Source organism: Leptidea sinapis, chromosome 32 (assembly GCF_905404315.1).
Source record: "Leptidea sinapis chromosome 32, ilLepSina1.1, whole genome shotgun sequence".
Lineage (NCBI taxonomy): Eukaryota > Metazoa > Arthropoda > Insecta > Lepidoptera > Pieridae > Leptidea > Leptidea sinapis.
Genome location: NC_066296.1, coordinates 765,883 through 789,562, shown reverse-complemented (window position 1 = coordinate 789,562; position 23,680 = coordinate 765,883). Strand labels below are relative to the sequence as shown.

General features: G+C 35.3%; 1 protein-coding gene across 1 annotated transcript in view; it reads right to left on the bottom strand.

The window, feature by feature from the left end:
* LOC126974307 (uncharacterized) overlaps nt 1-23,680 on the bottom strand; it is a 56,516-nt gene that overhangs the window by 13,189 nt on the left and 19,647 nt on the right. Inside the window, exons 3-4 of the mRNA XM_050821767.1 lie at nt 14,291-14,368; nt 6,373-6,408 (exon numbers count right to left, since the gene is read on the bottom strand). Of these exons, the coding sequence (XP_050677724.1) occupies nt 6,373-6,408; nt 14,291-14,368 (114 nt within the window). The remainder of the gene's footprint in view (nt 1-6,372; nt 6,409-14,290; nt 14,369-23,680) is intronic.

Here is a 23,680-nt window from a genome sequence, read left to right as displayed (position 1 = left end):
GTCAAAAAAAAAAGATACAAGAAGTGAAACCTAACTTATTATTTTATGTTAGATTTTGGAGTATACTTTTTGCAAAACATTACTTGACTATAAGATAAGATGAGAAATGAGGCAAGGTAAGATAAGAAAAGCTGTTTTATTAGGTACTTAACAATCAGTTATGTATTGATACACACAATATAATGAGCACTTGTTTTTAATTATTCGTAAATTTAATTTGTGAGTAGTAGTTTTTGGCTTTTGTACCACAGAATTTTGACAAGGACTGGATGTCCACAAATTTTGCCTTCGACCAAGAAGACTCTCTGCATATGATTGCTCTGGAAGAACAAACTCTGAGGTATTGGCCAGATTTTCGCTGCTGTGATCAATCGCTCCAGTCTTTTTTTGGTCCAGTTACCTCAGCCGATGTCCAGGTACTATAGTAGTGTTAATAGTAATCTGTGAAATAACAGTCTTGGGTGTTCTTTTCAGCCTTTATTTCTCTTATTGGCCTAGACTGAAAAGGGCATGTTTTCATGGACAAAACATTTTTTTCCGTGTACGACTAGGACCTTGCATGTTTTTGCATTGTATTAGTATTTTTAGAAGGCGATTACTCAGTGACTATGCATGTTCTTCCCTAGAACGTTTTTGCGTTCCTTTCTACCACTTTTACACTACAAAATGGCATTACCATTTTTATTTTTTTTAAAATGGCATTACCAGTTTAAAAAAAATAAAAATGTGACATTGCATGTTCTTTCCCTGTGCCCTTCATATGTTATAAGTGTTATTTTATGTTTAAACTTAAATTGAAATATCGCTACTAAGAGCTCAGTCCTGTACGCGGACAAAGCCGAAAGAAGACGGGGTATCAGCTAGTCTTATATAAAATTATACATGAATGTTTGGAAATTAATTAAGCAAAATTTAATAAGATGTTTATTATTAACTTATGTAACTGATAATGTTCTTATTATTGTATTATATTGAAATGATTTAGAAGATAGCTGGCTTATAGCTATCTATGTCTATTGCAGTCTTATGAATTGCAATTGGAAAACGTTTTCAATGCACCAAACCTGATGCTAAGTTGGACTTGTAAGCATAAATCGCAATTGAAATGCGAGGAAATTTAACAGTTCAATAATTTACAGTTACTTCAATGTTGATCAATCGGAGCTAAGTTTTGATTGTTCTATTTTTTACAAACAGTTGTAAAACTGTAAATCATTTGGAATACTTAAGATAATTAATTACTAATACTCTATTGGATAATGGTTCCTCTCACAAGCTTTACTTTTTCCGAACATATGGTAGATTCAGTAATTTAAAATAAATATTTAAAGTGAAAAAATACAAATAGCTTAGCTTAAGCCTATCTAAGTAAAGTCTATTTGAGTTTAACATATTATTATGTTTAACCAAATAAAAAGTCTTAATAGATAAAAAAGTGTTAAATTATTCTGAAATATTTGGCATACTTATTTAATAATATGTGACTAATTATTCAAATTATTTGTTTACAGGGTGTTACCTGGTTTAATATTTGTTTGGAATACTGACGCCATAGATCATTTATTCGTTTGGATAGACTGTGACAGTTGTGAAAACGTCGAAAGAAATTGAGAATTAACCTCTATTTTGAGTAATTCACGCATACTAATACAAATTAACATACAAATTGCGAGTGTAAGACGTAGCTTGTCATACACACTCAAGTAGTAAACGTGGCCTGCTTACATCGATTGTCTAGTAGCAAGAGGCGTATACATGAATATATCTAGACGTTATAAGTATTCTTACCAGTGGGAGGCCTTTGCATAAGATGCCGGCTAGATTATGGGTACCACAACGCCGCGTATTTCTGCCGTGAAGCAGTAATGTGTAAGCATTACTGTGTTTCGGTCTGAAGGGCGCCATAGCTAGTGAAATTACTGGGCAAATGAGACTTAACATCTTATGTCTCAAGGAGTCAAAAGCAGTTGAAGTGCCGCTCACAATTTTTGGGTTTTTCATTAATCCTGAGCGGCACTGCATTGTAATAGGCAGGGCGTATCAATTTCAAAAGCTGAACGTCCTGCTCGACTCGTCCTTTATTTAAAAAAAAATCTAAGACTGACGTACTCAACGTCTCACCCATCTCACTGTAGAATGCACGTCCAGTTCGATTCTTCACAACACTTTCACCCACTTTAGCCGAATACATTCTGCTGCATACATTTGCAGCTGATCTTCTTTCATGCGTTCTTTCTACATTGCAAAACCTTAATCTTTTCTGTTTCTAAGCTGGTTTTAATAATTTCATATCTTTAATCATAATTTTAATTATCTGTTTTTAATTGTCTGTTCCAATACAGAATATTCAGAGAGCTTGCCACAACACATCAGTGAATACAGTTAAGCCGTATTTAAATCGGCTATTGTGCTATGTTCGAAAAGAGAACCTTTTGTGATAATCATGTTATACGCCACCAGTTAGGATATCATCCCCACCATCTGGATGTGTGGCGGTCCTCTACAGTGCGGTTTTCAAGGTGCTTTGTTCCACTTACTACAAAGCTGTGGAATGAACTTCCTTGGGCGGTGTTTCCGGGATGATACGACATGGGACCTTCAAAAAAAGCACGAACACTTTCCTTAAAGGCCGGCAACGCTTGTTTGATTCCTCTGGTGTTGAGAGAGGATGTGGGCGGTGGTGATCACTTAACACCAGGACTCGTTTGTCATCCTTTTCCATAAAAAAACATGCTTTTTAGCTTTTTTAAAAATCAGTCAAAATTTATTTAAAAAAGAGGTATGTTTTATTCAACACCTCATTACATTATTGTCATTAAATATCAACATCGAAAAATATATCAGAACTTACTAGCACTGTACACGCGTTCTTAATTTGAATTCAACAAAAAATCACAAATTTCAAAGTTGTAACCTTATTTTTGGCCAGTCTAGTTCTAATGTACCAAGCGGAAATAAAACCTATTTGAATGACCCGTATTCCACTGAACCAATGGGCTAGTTGATTCCGAACTTTTGTGAAAGTTTTCCATGCAGGCAGCCATTAATAAAACAGTAGAAAGCTTCTGATTGCAAGTGTGTGCCATGGGAAATAACAGTTGTTTGATATGTGGACTTAACAGGCAATTTATTGGCCTGATAAGTGACATTTGATAACATCAACAAGCTACAATAAACTAATGTTAAGTACGCACTCGTAAATATTATTATTATTATGCAATTAATTTTGCACCTCGTGTATGCTTTAATTTACATGACACATACACGTGTCGACGGTTGGTGGCTCAATAGATAGAACTGTTGACTCTCACAATGGGTCCTCTGGTTCGATCCTCGTCCGCCACGTACCAATGTGTTTGCGGTTTTCGAATTCATAAGTACACTAATTCAATTTGATTTTATATGAGAGGGGGCAAACGGGCAAGAGGCTCACGGGATGGGGAGAGGTGAGGCAACCGCCCATCCGCAACAACAGGTGTGTCAAGAAATGCATTGCCGGCCTTTCAGGTGGGAGTATGTTTTTTTCTTGAAGGTCCCTAAGTCGTATCTGTTCGGGAAGACCGCCGCCGGTAGTTGATTCCACAAAATGGCTGTGCGAGGCAAGAAATTTCGAACAAAAGGCACGGTTTTGGAATACCAGACGTCTACGTGATGCGGATGGTACTTTGCACGTAATGTCCGGTGGTGGAATTCGGCCGCTGGAATCAACCCGAACAGCTCCTCTGAGCACTCCCCGTGATAAATGCGGTAGAAGATGCAGAGAGAACCCACATCTCTACGCAATGCTAAAGAATCAAGTCGATCGCAGACGACTTGAGCGTCGATGATTCGAGCCGCTCTTCGTTGTGTGCGGTCAAATGGAAGAAGCTGGTACTGGGGAGCACCCGCCCAGAGGTGAGAACAGTACTCCATGTGAGGCTGAATTTGCGCCTTATAAAGTTGCAGGTGGTGGCTTTTAGTGAAGTACTGTAACGCCTTACTGAGTACACCATGCTTTTTAGAGGCCAGTTTGGCCTTCTCTTCCAAGTGACCACGGAACTGAACGTCGCTCGATATATCGACGCCAAGTATGCCAATACAGGCTGTAGCAGTTAGAGGAGTGGTCTCGAATCGAGGGGATGCTACAAAGGGAGACTTTTTAGTGGTGAACGCACAAACTTGTGTCTTCTTGGGGTTAAACTGGACTTAATTTTGTCGGGCATAGTCTCGGTTTCAGACACAAGTTTGTTCCGGTTCTCGTCGACGCTATCCCGGGACATGTTGGCACGACTGGTGTAGGACGCATACCCTGTGCTGTCGTCTGCATAGCAATGAATATTGCTGATTTGCAGCATATCATTCATATGCAGAAGAAACAGCGCAGGGGATAGCACGCAGCCTTGCGTTTATGGGTTTTAAGTCGGAGCATGCACCGTTGATAACAACCTTGATGCTCCGATCGGCCAAAAAGCTAGTAACCCATTTGCACAACTTCTCGGGAAGCCCATAGGATGGCAGTATAAGCGCTTTATGCCACACCCAATCGAAGGTGAGTTATGCAAGAAGATCACCAGCAGAGCGTCCCTGATCAGCTGGTGCCCCTCTAGGTATCCCAAGAGCTGGCGGTTGATGATCGACTCCATTACTTTAGAGAAAACGGAGGTAATGGCAATGGGGCGGTAGTTTGACGGATCTGAGCGTACACCTTCCTTAGGGATCGGGTGCACTAAATCCGCCTTCCATAATTTCGCGACTACGCCTGATGAGTAGGAGAGACGGAAAAGACGGGTAAGGACCGCCGCCAGTTCCGGAGCACCTGTCCGCAGGACTATCGGGGGAATGCCATCGGGTCCACTCGATTTGTGAATATCCAAGGTGAGAAGCGCCTTAAGCACGGCACCATGCTGGATTTTTACCTCCGGCATGTATGACTCGCACTGCGGAATATGCGGTGGTGGTGCACCTTGGTCATCCCAAGTCGAGTTGGACGCGAAGAGGGAGCCCAGGAGATCAGCTTTCTCTTTCACGTCATGGGCCAGCGAGTCATCATCCCTGTGCGGTGGCGGAATGGCTGGCTGTCAGAAGTTTCCTTGGACAGCCTTGGCAAGCGACCAGAACGCACGAGTTCCCGAGGGAAGGCGTGCAAGTCTTTCACCAATTCTGCCAATGTGCTTCGATTTCGCGTCAGCAATAAATCTTTTGAAGGACCTGGAGGCATAATTGAAATGTTTTTTAAGTTCGCTGGAATTCATATCCTTAGATACCACCGCATTGACCCAAGCCTGATAGCACTCCTGCTTTCGGCGAGAGGCCATTTTGCAGGAGCGGCCAACCATGGTTTAGACCTGCCATCGATAGGCACAGAGGAGGATGGAATGAAGAGTTCCATACCTTGCAATACCACATCAGCAACAGCGTCAGCAGCGGCATCTGAATCTCCCAGCGAAAAACAGATCTGCCTCCACGGGTAGGATGCAAAAAAGCACCGCATCTCGTCCCACTCTGCTGACCTATAGTGCCACACGCGGCGACAGCCTAAGAAGCGGGGCCGTGGTAGGCACGTGATCGGCACGGTGCTCCGGATCAGGCAGTGGTCCAACGATCCTAGAGGAGGTTCAACGGAAACTAGGTAGCCGTCTGGATGTGAGGTCAACAGAAGGTCCAACAGAGAAGGTGTATGATCTTGCAATACAAGTAGTATACCAGTGGGAGGCTCCTTTGCACAGGATGCCTGCTAGATTATGGGTACCATAACCATAATGTGTAAGCATTATTGTGTCACGGTCTGAAGGGCGCCGGGCGCCGAAATTACTGGACAAAAGAGACTTAACATCTTATGTCTAAAGGCGACGAGCGCAGTTTTAGTGCCGCTCAGAATTTTTGGGTTTTGCAAGAATGCTGAGCGGTACTTCATTCTAATGGGCAGGATTTATCAATTACCATCAGCTGAATGTCCTGCTCGTCTCGTCCTTTATTTTCAGAAAAAAAAAACAAGGTCGGATACGCTCTTAAGTCAGCATAACAAAATATGATGATGGTGATTTCTGAAGTATCTGACTGAATCTGACGTTACTATGAAGTCACTCAGACGGTTGCCTCTCCCTATATCAAAGCGCGGAGAGTATTAGTTATATTTTGTTACTAGCATCCTCCGCGGATATGCTCGAGTAGATAGAGATAGCCTGGCAAAGTAAGACTAGTAACTTCCTAACACTGTAACATAATATATCTGCTAATACCATTTGGTAGAGCCATTTCTATTTTCAAAATTAAGATCTTATAAGAGATGTTGGTTTGTTTTATTATTGTTTGGTTGCTTATAATCAGACTCTTATGTGTAGCTGCATAACTAAAGTTTTCTTGCTTTAGAAGTAAAATATATTTTCAACTTACCTCCCCAACATGAGTGGCCATAACTTAAGCAGGAACCTGAAATTGTAATTTATTTTATATATTAATAACATCATGCATATAACATATAATGTACATGTAAATTCCATATATACACTGCTTTATGAAAAGGCGAAAAAAATATATATAAATATAAAATATGGAATGCTCAATTCATAAGCATTGGCGTTCAACTTCAGTGCACCAGGAGGCTAGGAAATAAATAGACCTGAATACAGAATTGTATTTTATTTATTTATTTTGTTAAATTTAATTGTATTATACTATTTTTCTTTATACATATATTATTGTTAGTAAAATGTTTATCATATACATTGTGAGTATATATTTTATTTGATTGAAAACTATTTTATATACTTTCAATAACTTTTGAATTATTGATGTTTTAGCAGATTTATCAAACACACTAATATTTTTTTACTCAACCTTAAATTGATTTCACGTTATGCAGATCCGCTCAAATGTCGGTGATCCAGTACGATGACAATGATTTGATATCCTGGCGTTTCGTAGAGACGCATTAATCACAAGGAGTGTTCATCTGTGGAATGAGCCTGGTTGGTTGGTGTTACCAGGTTGATACGACTGGGTCGTAACACACAGGTCACACAATTTTACACGGAACTTACTCTCGAGACAAAGTGCTGCCAACTCTTTGCACCGCGCCTTGTCTATTGCTTTTATATAAAAATGTAAGATAATCGCAAAATGAAATAATTAATAATTTTAGTTCAAATTACTAGTGGGAACATCTCGAGGAAAGAAACAATTAACTACTAGCTGGCCACCAGCTAACCCACACATTGATAAAGCAAATTTGGTAACACATTATCGATATCGGGCTGTCTGGTGCTCCATGGCTTGTCAACCTTTTCCATAAAATCATTTGAATTACGTCGATTTCTGCACTGAATGAGTGGAACTTGGCTCTACTTGAGATCTTATAACTTTATAATAGTGAAATCATTAGAAATTTAATTCTTGGCAAACAACTAAACATTAAGTTTGCAACAAAAACATGATATCCACGGAAAGTAGTTAAATGAACTTTATGAGCTGTGAAAGGCAACAAATTCAGGAACGCCCTCCTGATGATAAATAACTGTAGAAGATGCAAAGAGAACCTATATCTCTACGCAACCCGAAATATTGTGTAGTTAGCTCAGCTAACCTAACTCAACTAAAATCAATGCCATTAACATGCAATAGATGTAATTTGTACATTTATTATTTACGTTTGGAACTTTGGTTCACTGCCCTATGATCGTAATATTAGCTTCCAAGTAATCTCTTTAATCTTGCATGAGTCTATAAATAGTCCGATAGACTATTGGTTGCAAAGCAATAGATCGAATAATGCTCCATATAAGATAAAAGGGCACTCCCATACTGCAAGTGATGCATTTATGTGCTAATTTGATGTGAGTGCCTGTTATGATGTGACGTTGACTGTACTTGATGCGATATATCCTCTTTTGTGACTTAAGAATATTGTTAGCGATAATCCCTGGCTGAAAACTCGATGAACAATATTATCAAGGAAAATAATATTGTTGTGATTTATTAAAAAATTGCAAATTTGGGTATTCATCTGCCGAGTATATCGGAACTACCACCAAGCGAAATAAATCACCGGACATTACGTCAAATTGCGAAATTCCTCTAGCATCATGTTGACGTCTGGTATTCTACAACCGCGCGTTTTGTAAGAAATTTCTTGCCTCGCACAGACACTTTGTGATTTCAATTATCGGTTGCAGTTTTCCAGAATCAAGACGCGGCGAGACTTCAAGTATATATTATAGATCATTCTCCCACCTTAATGGCCGGCAACGCATCTCTTGACCCCTGGTGTTACGGATGTCCATGGGCTGTTGCCTCCACACTCCCCATCCCGTGAGCCACTTGCCCATTTGCTCCCTCTTATATAAAAAAAAATACGACTTAGTGACCCTCAAGTCTAGAACATACTCCCATCCCATCTCAAAGGCTGGCCTCTCTGCTGATCTCCAGACCTTTATTTTTTTACTTTACTTTTGGGTACACCACTTGCCCTTCTAATATAAAATGGCAAAAGTATGAAGTTTTTTTACAATGACCAGTGAAGTTATAGTATGAATGGCAAAATAGCTGTTTTTTTTTTATTTAAATTAAAATTTAATTTGACAATTCTCCATAAATCATTATTATCTCCATCAAATTAACCTTAAGAAAGAATAGAAAAGCTTTTTAAGTGAATCTATTTTGCTCCACGAAGAGATACACACATACACTCACAAAGACATACATTAACCTTTCAACACACCTCTTTTGAATTGGAAGTAGACAATAATAAAAATCATATATAAGAGATACACTGATTCATGTTAAAGCTGGCATTAAAGTTAACATTTAAAAACTCGCTGGCAAGGAAGAAATACGACACAAAGAAAACTTAAATCATTTAAACTGCACGCAATAATTTATCAGGTAAGAATTTTATTAAAATACAAAGGATTTTCCCAAGAGTGTGGAATTCATTTGTGCTTGCAATTGTGTTCGAATTTGTGTTGCAGCTGTTTACAAGATTAGGTATTGTTCAAAGCAGAATTTTTATAAGAAGCGTGAAATGAGTTAAAATGTTTTAATATTAAAATATTGACTTAAAACACACATATTTAAAAACAAGGTTTCATACAAAAGTATCTCATTAGCGAAGCTTTCAGGCAGTGATCTACTCTTGACTTAAATTGTTTTTTTTTATTAATGATCGCACTTATAGGTTAATGTGAGTGCAGTTATATCAAGTCAAATAATCTTTGAGGTATATAAAATTTATTTCAATAACTTAATATTGTTAAAATATATGTCAGCTTGATGTTTTAACAAGCGCTGCCAACGTCATGAAATGTCATAAGATATCCCAATTAATAATAACATTCATTTAACTACTGTTAATATTTAAATACTATTAAATATTATTATGACTATACTTAGAAATAACTATAATAGCATATTATATTCAGATCTTTAGTTAACTTGATTCGTGTAAGTTAGTTGGCACTACAGTAGTGCCAACTAACTGTTGGTAGCATCATTACGGTAGACGGTCGTGCCCTATACGTGGGTAACACTGAAAATGTTTAGAACTGGCCAGTTAGAAACATTGCTAATGAATTTTTGTATGAATTTCTATTTTAGAACTTTTTGGTAACATAATGTAATATATTGCATTCATTTGTCATTTGTTTTTGTGAATTGACGGCAAATCTAAAACTCTTGTTACACGTGAAAATGAACCCAACGCGAGAAAATTTTCGGTCAATGATCTATCATGATTTTCGCTGTGGGCTTACTCAAGAACAAAGCGATGATAGGCTGCGATTAGCATTTCTTAATGAAGCCCCATCTCGTGCCAATATTTATAATTGGTTTAACGAGTTTAAGCTTGGACGTAGCAATCTCAATGATGATCCGCGTGAGGATCCTTTAACAGCGACTGACAAATATAACATCAGTGCTGTGCTATGAATGATAGAGGAAGATAAGAGAGTGACCTATCAACATATACGGGCAAGTCTAGGCATTGGTATGAGACAAGTTCAAAAAATATTACACGAACATTTAGGCGTCAGGAAGCTTTGTACCAGATGGATTCCCCATACTTTAACCAACGACCAGAAACACCTTCACATGGACTGGTGTCGCCAAATGTGACATAAGTTCAACGGCGCTGACTCAAATGCTGTATTTGAGATCGTAACAGATGATGAAAGCAGGATATATTGCTACGAACCAGAAACCAAAAGACAATCAGCTCAGTGGGTGTTTCCTTTCGCGGATTGGCCAACTAAGGTAAAGAAAGGAAGAAGTCAATAAAAAAGATGATTGCCTTATTCTTTGGTCGGAAAGGTGATTTCGCGAAAGTTGTGCTAGAAGATGGAAGGACAGATACTGCAGACTGGTGTGTCAATCGCTTCGACTCGAAGCAGGATCCGCCTTCACCACGACAATGCTTCAGCGCACTCTACAAAACGGACTGTTGAATATTTGACTATGTCAGGTGTCGAGATTATGAGTGATCTGCCATACAGTCTTGACCTGGCACCCTGTGACTTTTATTTATTCCTAAGAACTAATGATAAAATTTGAGGTATTCGCTTTACGATACCTGAAGATGTGGTGAAAGCGTACGAAATAATGCCATAGAAGAGAATAATGGGCCCACTTTTCTCAGTGGTTCCATCGAATGCGACGATGTGCAACGGAGATTACTTCGAAAAACAATAATAGTATTGGCGTTCTACATTAAGCCGTTTTTCATTTTCTAAACATTTTCCTAACCTAGATATAAGCCAGAGCGCTCAGTTCGAGGAAATATTACTGATTGTGAATAATAAAATTAAAAAAAAAATCTTTTCTGAACGTCCGTGTTATTGTGAATATGGCAGGAAAATTGTTCGAAAAAATTATCGTACCTGAATAAAAAATTATATGAAAATTATTGAGACTTGCCTTAGAAGCGAGGATAATGTTCGAACTTAAGATAATTTATACGTCTAGATAGAGCTTGTTGCTGTTAGTCAACACATGAAAACAGGCCAGGTTTATTACTTTAGTGTGCATGATAAACTACGTCTTACACTCTGTGATATTTATGCGTACGTTGCTGAAAAAAGAGGCTAACAGTTCACCGCTATTTTTTTCGACGTTTTCACAGCTATCACAGTTTGTCTAGACGTATAAACTATGTATAAGTTCTAACAAGCTCCTTACTTCTAAAGAACCTTGACAATAGGTATGATGACATCTTTTGAACTACTTTTCTATTAAGTCGGCACATGTCTAATATTTTCGAAAGAAAGATTGCGTGCGTACAAACTACACATGTCAGAAGTGAAACCTGCATTGTGCATGAACCTCTTAACTACATATGAAGTCCTGGTACATGTTGCTAGGATGACACATGATTTCAACCGCTATGAGAGACATTACTATTATCGCTACCATATATTTTACGGGAGCGGTGATAGTTCTCCTGGTGTTTATGTAGTAATAGGTCGTGCGAATGACGTTACAATGTATTAATGTATACTCGCGTCATACGTAAGACAATATTTTCTTCAACTATGATCGCCTAGTACCAAAATACTGTTTAATGCTTCCTTTCTCATTCTTTCCCACGTTAAATCGCATAAATTAACGTGTCTCGCTTTTTCGTTTCACCGACTTTCAAATCACAACGATGCTAATGAAATTTTCACTTCAAAATCTATTTTACAATACAAAACGGATATTAACACTTTTGTATTCCTATGAATAAGACCAACTTGTGTTTGCCTATAATTGGATCTACAATACGATAGTGATAATTTAAATTATTTCTATACTGTTATTTTTGTATTTATGATGTAAATCTGTTGGTAAACCATTACATAAATAAACAAATTAAATATCTTCGCTGTGGTTGACTAAGCACTCTACGGTACAGGTAGCGTTAAACATTTAACGCAACCTTGTTGGAAGTCGCATTAGAAGTTTCACTGAAAGTTATTGAATAACCTAATTTCAGTAATATTATGGTGGTACTAGTAATAATAAAGGTGGTTATGACGTCACGCCTCAGAAATCAATGATAACGTGAACTTTTAAAAACTAACACTTCAAGCGCGGTGATTATTATCGAGAAATGACGTCACTTATGTTTCACTTAACTTAACCGATAGCTGTATACTGTTATAATATTGAATATCTTTTTAACCTCAATATTTATTACAAACTAGGCCATATTATACAATCCTTTCTTTATTTCTATATTTTTCTCTAAAGCCATTCATTCTTTGACTATCGAATATTAACAATTTTTTATTTTAGAGTGACATCTCTTACTTCTAATATTAATTATACAAAGTGACCAAAACTTATGAAGATACTCATTTTTTATATTTTTTTTTAATTTTTCATAAATATACAGTTGATAAATCAATGGTATGATTTGTTCAATTCTCAGGTTGTGGCTTCATCTACAGGATCTTCTTTACAGATTTGGTTACAAATTTAATTTGTATTTTCAAATATTGTTATTGTGTCCATTGGAAGTAGGTAATCTTAGCTCTGGGTGACAAATTTAAGTGCATGTGTGTGGAATACAGATAATATTGTGCCTATATTTTAGTCCATAAATCATACCCACCCAAATACTCGATACCTACTGTGTATTCTGAATAAATCAAAGTTAAGCTTAATTTATGTATTTTCGATTGTATATTGTTATAGATAAATATACAAGTAGAACGTGATTGGCTGGTAAGGCAAAATATAAATACCTCAACCTTAAAGGGAACGATGGATATTATTAAATAAATACACATAGTGTTCCGTGCCCAAACATTTTGCCAAACATTTGTGATTAATCAATCGACCTGATTCACCTATTCCTGCCGTAAAGTAAGGATATCATCCCCACCATCTGGATGTGGCGGTCCTCGACAGTGCGGGTTTTTGGAACTTTATTCCACGTACCACCAAACTATGGAATGAGCAACCTTGCGCGATCATTCCAGGACGACATGACATTATTTAAAAAAAACAAGGCTCCTGTGAAACCTCTGGTGTGGTAGGAGAATGGGGCCAGCTATGATCAATGCCATGACCATCAGGTTATTCAAAGCTTGCATTTTGTCTAGTTTGTAACGTACTTTGACGTCATAGTTCATAACAAGAAAAACCACGTAGATATTGTAAGTTGGAAATGGAAAATGGAATTTTCAAATATTTAAATTTCTAGGAATTATTTAAGCTAAGTACATAAAATATTTAAGTTTTATTGAATAAGTATTCTATTAATATTTGTATTCTGTTATTTATAGTCATAATACAAATTACGATAAAAGCCTCCACTAACTACAGCAATGTTTGTATTTGAACATACTGTGTGTTGTCTCGTAAAATATAATTTTAGTGTCATTTTAATGAACTGGAAAATGATAGAACTCGGTTGTAGTTAAATAAAACCTGCATTTAAAAAAAACATGCTTTGATAATATCTAATACTGATATTATAGTTTTAAATTCAAAAATATCATTGGTTGCAAGAGTTAAATAAAGATTGAATTTCACATTGATTTCACATTCAACTAACGTTAATATTGTTTGTGAGGTTTAACATATTTAAAACATTAATTATCAAAAGTTCTTAAGCGTATTTAATGGAACTCTTCTTATAATCGTAAATAATAATATATTAGAAGAGGTTATCTTTAATTTTTTCATAGGTTGATCTCTAGTTAAATCTCTAGTTATTCTCTATATATAATATAAATAAACATGATGCGGAATGCAGTAACTATTAACCGTATTTGTTTTAGCCTTAGTAACTTCAGTTTAAAAGTGCTTATACAAAATACTACATTTTTTCCCAGAATAAGACCATTGCAAGGCTAGGTTCCGTGAAAGCATACTTACTTAAATGCAAACACATGCATATCCTAAATTGCCTGAATGAAAATTAAAATAATTTCTGGAAAGTTTACGCTAACAAGCTTATAAAAACTGCAAGCACAGTGTAATAACTCAACAGAGGTGACGATTTCTGTGTTGCTAACTGTGCATTTTGCGCGTATGTAAAAACACATGCTGTCTTACTGTGCTGATATCACGTGGCTCTATTCAGCGAAGGAAAAGCGGTGGTAAAACGGTCTAAACACAGGTTAACCTAATGAATAAATCTGAAAAGAGAAGACAACATCAAAATATAGAACATGCTAAAACAGAAGGAACAAATTAACTGAATACAACTTGAGACTAACGGGAGAGATGAAACAATAAACAGAAAAAAGAAGATTTAGTTGAAGAAAGATGTTAGAGAACATTCCCAGAGACAACAAGAGCCAGGTGTAGACAGCACAGAAGTAGCACATACCTCCACGTTGACTGCGCCATCCATTCACCTTTGGTATTATGTTTGGCGATTTGTTACCTCTACTATTAATTCTTTGCTCTGTGAATAAAATATTCATTCATTATAAAGAATTTTTAAATATAGTTAATCTCCATCTTTAAATAATGTTATAGCATTTTAAATGTATATGTAGTATTTGGAATAATAAGTAATAAAATGAAAAAAATGTATTCATCTTTGATACTATAATTCTGCCACAAGCAAAAAAACAAATATTTTTTTCATAAAACCTAGTTATAGATAACCTTTAAAATTAAATTAAACCAATGCAGGGAGAGTTTCCCCTTTCTATGTGTCTCTCTCTCCGAAGAGAATCATATCTAGCTAGCAACTTAATATTATATTTATGATTCAGTAAATCTATATGGCTGATCTTAAGTAAACCATTTCTTGGTTTGGACATAGACTTCAAAAATGTTTGCTTGCTATAAGCAAAAACTAAAACAATACACCTAAGGGATCATAAAGTTAATCTCATGAAGAACCTATTTTAAAATCTCACAAAAATTATAACCTATTCAATGTCACTTTCAATAAAATAGAAATTCTAAGGAAAACATTTTATAAAGTGTTGTACAAAACAATTGATCGCTACGTCAAGTAGCTTAATGTCATTTGAAACGGTTATTGAGCAGAATGTGAAATTGGCTTATTGTAAAGCCGATTACATGTGAATTGTTGTTTAATATAATATTATTATTGAAAATTGAACGTTGATGTTAAGAGGCTACTATGTGAACTATTTTCTTTTACATTTATGTTTAAAATACCTTCTTCCGGATCATTTTTATTATGAATATTTATTCAAAATAAATCAGTGCTTATTACTTTATATTTATAACTTAATATGATTATATAATATTACAATTATCACTACGAAAAAGTGGTTCAAGAATACTGGCAGCATTTGGAAAGCTCTGCTGATCCATTGTACGAAATAGCTGGCACCGCTTGGAGTTCCAGTAGCTCTATTGAAGCGCGTAGATAGACATCTACGCGCTACGACACCAAATGGCCAAAGATGTAAGACTCACTGAGACTGACATATTATTTTTGGCGTTTGCTCTTCGGCAGTCGAAGAAAAAGATACGTCTCTTAGAACAAGAATTGCCATTTGGTTTTATTATACAATAGACCCGAGAAGGATGATTACAATATGATGTCCTATTGATTGAATAAATATGTAACATTTGAATAACTCTTGTTCCTTGTAAATATGCCTTGAAATCTTTGAATCAGTGATATATATTTTTATCATAGTGGAAAGAGAGAAACAAAGAACGGTTATCCTGATCAAAACACCATGCCATCTAGAAAAATTAAGAACGCTTCAACGAAAGAATTTATAATAAGTTATAAGAACAATATGATTATAAATAACGCATATAAAAATGTTTCCACGACAATGAAATTTTAAATGAAACAAAAATTGAACAAACAAATACCACAAGTTTTCGTGCCACTCAAATGGGCGGTAAATGTATTCTATACAATATGCTTATATCTGGTGAGTGGTTTTATTTTTACTTCAAGGAATGGCAAAGGTAGGCACACATACAGCCAGCGCGGGCAATCCCAGTGGATACTCCATAGGGAGTGCCGCTTGAGTGCCTCTCTCTCTCTCCCCAAGAAAAGGTCTCCTTCAGTGCTTAGAGGGCAATTGCTGAAAGCCAACCTCAGGTGGTGTTTAGTGGATAGGCACTTAGATTTTACGTGAATCCCACATAGCAAGGCATAGGCTGCGTTGGTATGCATGAGCATTTACCACCTCCCTCCCGTTGTTGTCCCGGAGGGTAGCCCTCACTTTTTGTCTGGGCGCAAAAAAAACGCGGGTATGTGAAAATGACAGAATATACCTCCCTTGGCAAATTATATTTAAAAGTTTTTTTTTTTCTTAAGTTGACATTAAAATGTTCAGTCTAATGATTTTAACATGGAAATATTATGTATGAAATATAGTATATAGCACGTGTTACCTAATATATGCAGGAAACTTCTATATCTAACCTAGATTTACCTTTTAATGGCACCAAAAAAACTTTTTTCTTTTACTTTTTAGGCCATACAATATTAGGCCATACAAATAGACCTTGAAGGTCATTGTTTATTGGCTACACATAATATATTATTGTTGAAAACTTTAAGATTTCGTTGCTTTTTAGTGTCAAATATTAAATAGTATTTTTTTTAATAGCTACGAAAGGTTCCGCGTGCCTTAAACAATACAGATCCACTATTTCACGTTCTTGTGAGACACTAAAATATCGTGAAGAACGTTTGGAAGTTATGAATGATAGGTAGCCTAAGACCCACTTATCGGCAAACGGGTTAGTCATAATAATATAAAATAAATTTAAAAGAAAACTCCTAAAACTAAACTGCACAAACCTATTAAAAAAAACCAAACTATTTAAAATTTTTAAGGGACGAAGTAGCAAATATTCCGCATCAAACTAAAGAAGAATCACGAAAATCGAATCAAAAATCTCAGCGTAATCGGTGTACCTCCTAATCGGAGAACCTCCTTCTTTTCGAAGTTGGTTAAAAATTATGTATTGTCTGTTAGGCGATTACACTATATGAAAAAGACCTACCCCAACACGCGTCACGTTACAAATGTTGATCAAACGTGTGATTTTGTGGAACTATACAATAGTTTGAGTCTCGCGAGACGTAGGTTATGTCATTATAATATTTGACGTACTAATTGAGTCATTATTGACTGAATGTTACATTTTCTACACAGCAATATTAAATCGTAATAGATTAAAGCATTGTTTGTTAAATATGTTATTCTATTTAACTTATTATTCTCCTATTAATTTTCTATATCTAACATATAAAATTCTCGTGTCCCGGTGTTTGTTACCAAACTCCTCCGAAACGGCTGAACCGATTTGTATCAATTTTTGTGTGCATATCGAGTAGGTCTGAGAATCGGTGAACTTCTATTTTTTTACCCAAAAGTTTTTTAACCATTTTTTTTAATTATTTGTATGGCAATACAACGTATGCTGAGTCAGCTAGTTTATATATTATATTCATATATTATATAAAATATACTTAGTTACTGGCCATAAATACTGTTACAATCAAAAATAAATAAAATATTACATTTGAATTTGGAAGCTGTATGATTTTTGTATGATTGTTCATTGAGTTTTCTCATTTTAGTGCCAATACATTGTACAATATTTGCGATATTAAAATGGAGTAGGGTGATAAAGAGAACCTAATCGTTGTGATTGCATTACACAAACTAGGTATGGAACTGAATGCAATTTTAAAACTCTCCAAACGCTTGGTATTAGTAAAATGTTTGTGTACCGGGCTATTAATAGGTACAATGAGACCTCGTCTGTTTGTGACGTTAAAAGATCTGCCCGTCCGCGTAGTGTTCGTACGAGAAAGGTGGTCAAAGCAGTAAGGGAAAGAATTTGAAGAAATCCTGTTCGAAAGCAAAAAAATTTATCTCGGGAGATGTAGATAGCACTAAGAACCGTGTCGCGTATTTTAAATGATGATATAGGACTTGATGACATATTCTATAAGAGCCGTACTGATCATTTCGTAACTGATAATTTAAAAAAGAATTTAAGAAAGAGAAAAAGAAAAAGAAATAACTACTGAAGTGTAACGGGAGGTCACTAAAAAATTTTGTTTACGGATGAGAAAATTTTTACAATTGAGCAACATATTAACAAACAAAATGACAAAATTTATGCTTAATGCTCCCAATTAGTTGACAGAGTGCAACGTGGGCACTATCCGACATCAGTGATGGTATTAGCGATGAAGGAGTGAGTGAGCTATACTTTTGTGAAAAATTTATCAAAACATCGGCACAAGTGTATTAAGATACCAAGTCTTGAGAAGGTAGTGAAGCCCCTTAAACACACCATCCTTCCTTCCACCAAGACTCGGCGCCGGGTCATAAAGCTCTACGTAGTCTTGTTTGGAAACGAACGTTTCGGACTTCATCAGAGCTGAAGACTTGCCGTCGTCTAGTCCCGATCTTAGTCCGCTGGATTATGATTTATGGTCAGGTTTAGAGACTATGGCATGCTCTTGATGCCATGATAATTTGGAGTCCTTAAAACAATCCGTACGATTGGCAGTGAAGAATTTTTCCGTGGAAAGAGTGCGTGCTTCTATTGTTATCTGGCCTCAACGTTTAAAGGACTGTATTGAAGCCAATGGAAACCACTTCAAATAAGGTTTTTATATTTTAAGTTTATGTATTATACACACTGTAAAAGTAATAAATGTTATTTCCAATGGAATTTTTTTTCTTTGTTTCAGTATGTATGACAAGACTCGGTATATTACATTCAATGCAATTTGTTAAAATAAATTGGAACGTTTTAGTGAATTAATTATAAGGTAGGTATCGATAAATGTGAGTATTTATAAATTTTAAAGTAAATATTAATTAATTTGAATAGTGCTTACTGTAAACTATGTTTGTAATGTAAGTTTTCTTTGTGATCAATAAAAGGATAAATGGATTGATATATTGAGTTTACTTTGTCTCTTTCTAAGCACTTTACTAAATTGTATTAGTTGCTTTTCATTTTCGTAATGCAGAGGTGATTGTATTTTAGATATATAAAAATAAACTAAAGTTGTTTATTAAAAAAATTTATCATTTTAATGCGACAAAAGTGAAGTGACATTATAATAGTGCACGTCCATACTACTGAGACTAATTATGTCTTTGTTTTATGATAATAAGAGACGAGACGAGCAGGACGTTGAGTTGATGGTTATTGATACGATTATTACCTTATTACATACAAGACTATTGAAAAAACCAAAAATTCTGAGCTGCACTTCAATAACCTTGAGACGTAAGATGTTAAGTCTCATTTTCTCAGTAATTTCACTAGCTACCGTGCCCTTCAGACCGAAACACAATAATGTTTACACATTACTGCTTTACGGAAGAAATAGGCGTCGTTGTGGTACTCATAATCTAGGTATCCTGTGCTAAGGAGCCTCCCACTGCTGAACTCTAATAATATTCAACCACAAGCACTCAAACAAGAACGCAGGAGAAGATATTAAACTTAGAAGATACTAGAAAACTAAAGTAAATGATAGAGAAGGCCTTTGACACTATTCTTAAATAAAATACATATTTAGACTATCTCCATTAAATTTATTTGAATATCTATTTAATACGCAAGACTAAAATTTCTAGTGACATACAAAATCTAATAGTAAAAAAGGAAGCTATAGCAACTATTTTAGTCTTTTACTCTAGTTCCAGAACAGATCCATTTTACCTATACACCAGTTTCGGTTTAGAAAAGAACAGCACAGTGGAGCAGGTACACAGAGTACGCAAAGTAATCCGAGATACATTTGAAAATAAGGAATACTGCTCATCTGTATTTCTGGATATTAAACAGGCATTCTCTCAAATCTCAAATGCATCTACGTTTCTAAGAATTTCTGAAATCCATAGTAACCTAAATATCAACACAGTAAAAGAGGAAATGAGGAACACATAAATGAAATACAAGAACAAACTGATGGCCCACACAAACCAACTTTTCTGTGCAATTAACTCTCCCTGAAGCAATGTGCAGGCTGAAAAGACGGCATATACATAACTGTCATGATTAAATATAGAGAAATTTCTTGTGAGGAAATTACTCTGAACGCCAATAATCAGAACACATCTGTTCATAGTCTTTCGACTGATATCATGATAAAATTATAAAAAAAAAAATATATTGGTTGATCTGCCATCGAAGATATGTTCATGAATATTAAAAAAAGAGAGTCTTGATTTCACTTAACCTCTATATTGTGCAAAAAGAGTGAAATGTCAAACGGTTTGTTTGAAAAAGTGTCAAGGTAACAGAACTTTTTCTCTGGGTCAATCTAGTCCAATGATTATAATCGTTTGTGTCGAATTAAGTTTTTAATACTATATTGTGAATTATGTATTTTGAAAAGGGGAAAACATTTAAATCGTATGTATGGTTTGATGAGAGTAGAAGAAACCAGGGAAATGGAGGCTTATAACTTTTGGAAGATGGTGAGGTTATATGTTTGTTTGCAGGAGCCTGTACTCACGAGGACACGAACTGTTCAGCAGAGTTTATAAGTTATCCTCTCCTAAGGATATTATCCACTTACGAAGCAAAGGCAAAGTATACAATAGATCCATTGTGGTTGCACTGTTCAAAAGAACCAATGTCCTTTTAGCCCAAAATGCTTGGCAAAAAAGTTTGCATGTAGAAAGTTGTGTTATCCTGCCCTTATAAATACAAAGATGGTATCTAAAAATAGTATTCGCTTGTTTGATATCTTATCGCTTTTCAACAATTCGACGATATAAAACGAGGCTTTAATTTTTTTTTTTTAAGGAAAACCAATAGCTAATACAATTTCTGTAGATACTTAAATAGTAACAGACAGCCAATTACAGGTTTTCACTAATAGAAGTAGTATAAAATATGGTAATGTACGTTAACACTATTTTTCGGCTCAAATTCATGACAATAAAAATACATTAAAAAAGATAACAAAAAACAATACTTAATTAAAAAAGTTGAGGGTTATACAAATGATTTAAGTTTTCTTTAATGTTAATTCCGCCAATATTTGTTTTTTAAACAATTCGACACGTGTTTCGCCTCGACACGAGGCATACTCAGGACGTGTTGTCTCGCCGAAATCTGGCACGAGACTTGAGGTTATACACTGCTTTGCCTTGGAAATGCTTGTAGCAAAAATGTCAATATCTAATTATCTACTAACATCATTCACTGTTCTACACGCTCGCATCATATATGAGTTTTGCCTATAGTTGCTACTAACAGCAGGATTACCAAGTGGAGGGCTATATCTAACAGTTTTTTGAGGTAAAATTATTATAGATGTGATTACATTCTTCAATTCTTCTAAATTCAATACTAGTCAAAACTTAGGATAACAATAGGCTCAGATTTAACTCAACTTACTAAGTCACTTTTAAAGCTTAATAAAACGGCCGTCGCGTCGTCTAGTCCCGATCTTAATTCGTTGGATTATGATTTATGGTCAGTTTTAGAGAGCATGGCTTGCTCTTAGCGCCACGAATCCCTAAAACAATTGTGAAGAATTTTCGCATGGAAAGAGTGCGTGTTTCTAATATCTGGCCTCAACGTTTAAAGGACTGTATTGCAGCCAATGGAGACCACTTCGAATAAGCTTTTTATATTTTAAATTGTTGTATATATATGTATTAAACTAACACACTGTAAAAGTATAAAGTGTTATTAGCAATAGAATTTTTTTTTCATTGTTTTAGTATTTATGGCAAGAATAGGTAGAATAACCATGTTGAAGTCAATTTAATTGTTGAAATGAGTTGCAGATTGTACTAAGAATGAGTTTTATATTATTATATACGTTGTATTGAAGCCAGATTACAAGCGTAAATTAATGAGTGGTTGTGCAATATTTGTGGAGCCGTAAACTAGACGAGGGCTGATCATATTAACGTTTTAACGACCACATAAAATATGGAGACTTACAAATATTTATACCAGTTTTATTGTGTACCAGCACTCCGTATTTGGTTTGGATCACGTTGATATTGTTGATAATATATATGATAAGTGTTGAATAAAATTTTCTGATTGAGATTATCTAAACACTCTACTTATTTTAGAGAACAATAAAATATAATATAATTATGTATATATTTATTTATTTTACATCAACAATTCACAACTGTCATTAGAGTTTCCATTTTAACATTATATTGATTGTTGTTGGAGGCTCCGCTCTTCTCTTACAAAAAACCAATTTATTTACTAATTAATAAATTATTATTAAAAAAGAAACATTTAAAATAAAAATGTGTGTATGTGTACGGGTGTATGTATGTATGTATGACGTAGGTGAAGCAGTGTGTATTTTGTGTAACTGGTTGTAATTTTTTTATATGTTTTAGAAGAAGTTCCGTCTCGTCGTAATTCAATTCTTGTAACCATTGTGCTAATTCATTAAGAATACATAAAATTTGAAAACAAAATCTTATGAACGATGCGGGACTCAAACCCACGACCCCTCGCGTTCCGGGCGAGAACTTCTCTTCCAACTGAGTCAACCGTTCGAGTGACGTATCGTTGATAAAATCTTGTATGCTTTGTTCAACTCTCAGGTTGTGGCTTCATCTACATTCTACAGGATCTACTTTACAGTTGATAACTTGCTCAACCTCAATATTTGCATAATAAATTGACTTGAGATGTCGCTCTTGCTAATCTAAACAATTTGTTATGTTTTTAAAGTTATAACCCTCACTTCTGACACACATTTTATGACGATACGTAACTCGAACGGTTAGCTCAGTTGGGAAAGCACTCGGACGGAACGCGAGAGGTCGTGAGGTCTAGCCCCGCATCGTTCATAAAATTTTGTTTTCAAATTTTATTTGCGTATTAATCTAAGAAGTGAGGGTTATTACTTTAAAAATATAACAAATTGTTTAAATTAACAATAACTTGTCAAAATAATAATTAAAATAAATGTCATTTGTATTCAATGGACAGCACCTAAACTCCAATTCCAAAAAAACAATTGATGCCCGATTAAGTTAAAAAGATCGTAAATAGTGTTAGCAATTGTTCGGGCGGCTGTCATGTGTTGGAAGTTTACCAAAATCATATTATCATAGTTTATCTGTGATTGTTGTATACGTGATAAACATATTTATTAGAATGTCAATACTTATGGTGTTATTTTTTATTGGTTTATCTAAAATTATTCTGGTTAATATTTGTTTTATGGTATAGCAAGGGAAATTGTACAGAGCGGCTGTTCATAATTTTTGCTAGTCTGTTTTACTTTGTAATTAATATAAGAGTAATTGTTTTCGTGTGCAAAAAGTACAAACAAGCATCGGTAAAAGAACAATGCATCTCAGTGAATTTGAAACTGGTCATTGAGAAAGGCCATGTTTTTAAAGGCATTTAATATGAGAAAAGACTCCATAATATTAGGACATACTGCTTCACAAAACAGTGAAAGCCTTACTTTTTGTTGGATACAAGTGATACAGTGGTTTTCAACGAACCTTCTTCGACCTTCAACCAAACTATTGAATAATTGGTGTTTCCAGGACGATAACATATGACTGTACTTTCTGAAGTGAAAACTTATTTAGTCGCGTTGGACATTTGTTGGGTGTGTGAAATCTCGTGAGTTCGCGTCACAGGAATGCTTATAGCAGTATATCTGTAGCTATACAGCTGACGTATTGTGCAACATTAGTGCTATGTATATCTTAAAATTGAAATTGAATGAATTTAATGAAATCGCATTGTTGAAATAGTGGTTTTTGTTTGA